At 40.4% G+C, this 1,427-nt stretch overlaps 1 protein-coding gene across 1 annotated transcript in view; it reads left to right on the top strand.

Annotated features, from left to right (window-relative positions):
• The window catches only part of LOC103774466 (wings apart-like protein homolog), a 7,249-nt gene that overhangs the window by 1,184 nt on the left and 4,638 nt on the right, over nucleotides 1-1,427 (top strand). Inside the window, exons 2-4 of the mRNA XM_008941910.1 lie at nucleotides 141-316; nucleotides 427-542; nucleotides 1,143-1,304. Of these exons, the coding sequence (XP_008940158.1) occupies nucleotides 271-316; nucleotides 427-542; nucleotides 1,143-1,304 (324 nt within the window). The 5' untranslated portion in view covers nucleotides 141-270. The remainder of the gene's footprint in view (nucleotides 1-140; nucleotides 317-426; nucleotides 543-1,142; nucleotides 1,305-1,427) is intronic.

Genomic DNA, 1,427 nt, shown 5'->3' with positions numbered 1-1,427 from the left:
TTCCCTACAGACTGGGCGTCTGGACATGAGAAAAATCCTGCATAAACTCTGTGTTTGAGGTTTTTCCCTGGGGAAATGAGTATAAAGATGGAATGTCCTCTATGTTGTGGAGGTAATTTTTTCTGCATTTCTCCCTGCAGAGCACTGCAGCATTGTGAGGAGTTAATCCAACGCTATAACCGTGCTGAAGACAGTGTCTGTTTACCAGACAATAAGCCTCTGCCTCACCAGAATGTAACTAACCACGTGGGCAAAGCAGTGGAGGACTGCATGAGGGCCATCATCGGGGTCTTGCTCAACCTGACAAACGACAACGGTAAATAAACACACCGAAATCTGCACGGGCTGTGTTAAAGCATCAAACATCATGAACAATTATGAAAAGGAGTATTTTCAAAACTGAGCCTCTAAACTTTTTGTTTACAGAATGGGGTAGTACAAAAACAGGTGAACAAGATGGTCTGATAGGCACAGCTATGAATTGTGTGCTTCAGGTTCCAAAGTTCCTACCTCAAGAACAAAGATTCGATATTCGGGTGCTGGTAAGATGTTGTCTTTGTTAAATTAATAGAAAGTGATTCCACCCCTTCCTGTGCATTTAAACTGCTCTGATTCTAGATTAAGAAGCAGCCTCTACAGTTTTGTTGACCATACATATACTTAGTGGGGTACTCAAAAAAGGAATACATCTGTGAATTACCTGATCTTCAGATGTCTTTCCAACTTTGGAAGTACCGCGGATGTTATTGTTTGAGGATAAAGACTTGGTCATGTTTACCTCATCTGGCAGAAAATGGCTCCATGTGGCCTAAGTAACAGCAGTGAAATTGTGTGTGAAGGGTCTTTAATGAACATTGGGACACCTGAATCCCTAATCTATAAATGAAATCTTATCTCTAAATGTTTTCATGTTCCGAATTAAAAAAACGGAGATTGCTGCATACAGAGATCTCAGTCTTCCCTCTTCTTTCTTTAGATCCTCATCCTTCTGTTTATCAAACTGTTCCATAAAAATGTGCTAGTAAGTTATGTATCCTCAGAAAGACAAGGCCTAAAGAAGACATTTGTCTGGATAGATGGTTTTTTGCTAAACTATCCCTTTTTAATGTGTGTAATCCTCTTTGATTGTGCCATTCTTGCAGGGATTGGGTCTGCTGATCAATCTGGTAGAGTACAGTGCTCGCAACAGGCACTGCCTTGTCAACATGGAAACATCCTGTTCTTTTGACTCCTTCTGCACGGGAGAAGGAGATGATAGCCTAAAGATAACTGGACAGATTGATGCTGTTCAGGCTTTAGTGCAGGTAAGAAGTGTGTTTTTCCTCTAATAGTGACCATTTCTCATTATCAGACTGTCAAGGGGGAAAGGAGAACTGAACAATGAAGATTTGTCAGGATTTTTTTTTCTTTTCAGTATTTTCAGTAAT

This window comes from Merops nubicus, unplaced genomic scaffold (assembly GCF_000691845.1).
Source record: "Merops nubicus isolate BGI_N331 unplaced genomic scaffold, ASM69184v1 scaffold9070, whole genome shotgun sequence".
Lineage (NCBI taxonomy): Eukaryota > Metazoa > Chordata > Aves > Coraciiformes > Meropidae > Merops > Merops nubicus.
The sequence above is the reverse complement of the archived record's forward strand: the minus strand, read 5'-3'. Positions and strand labels throughout refer to the sequence as shown.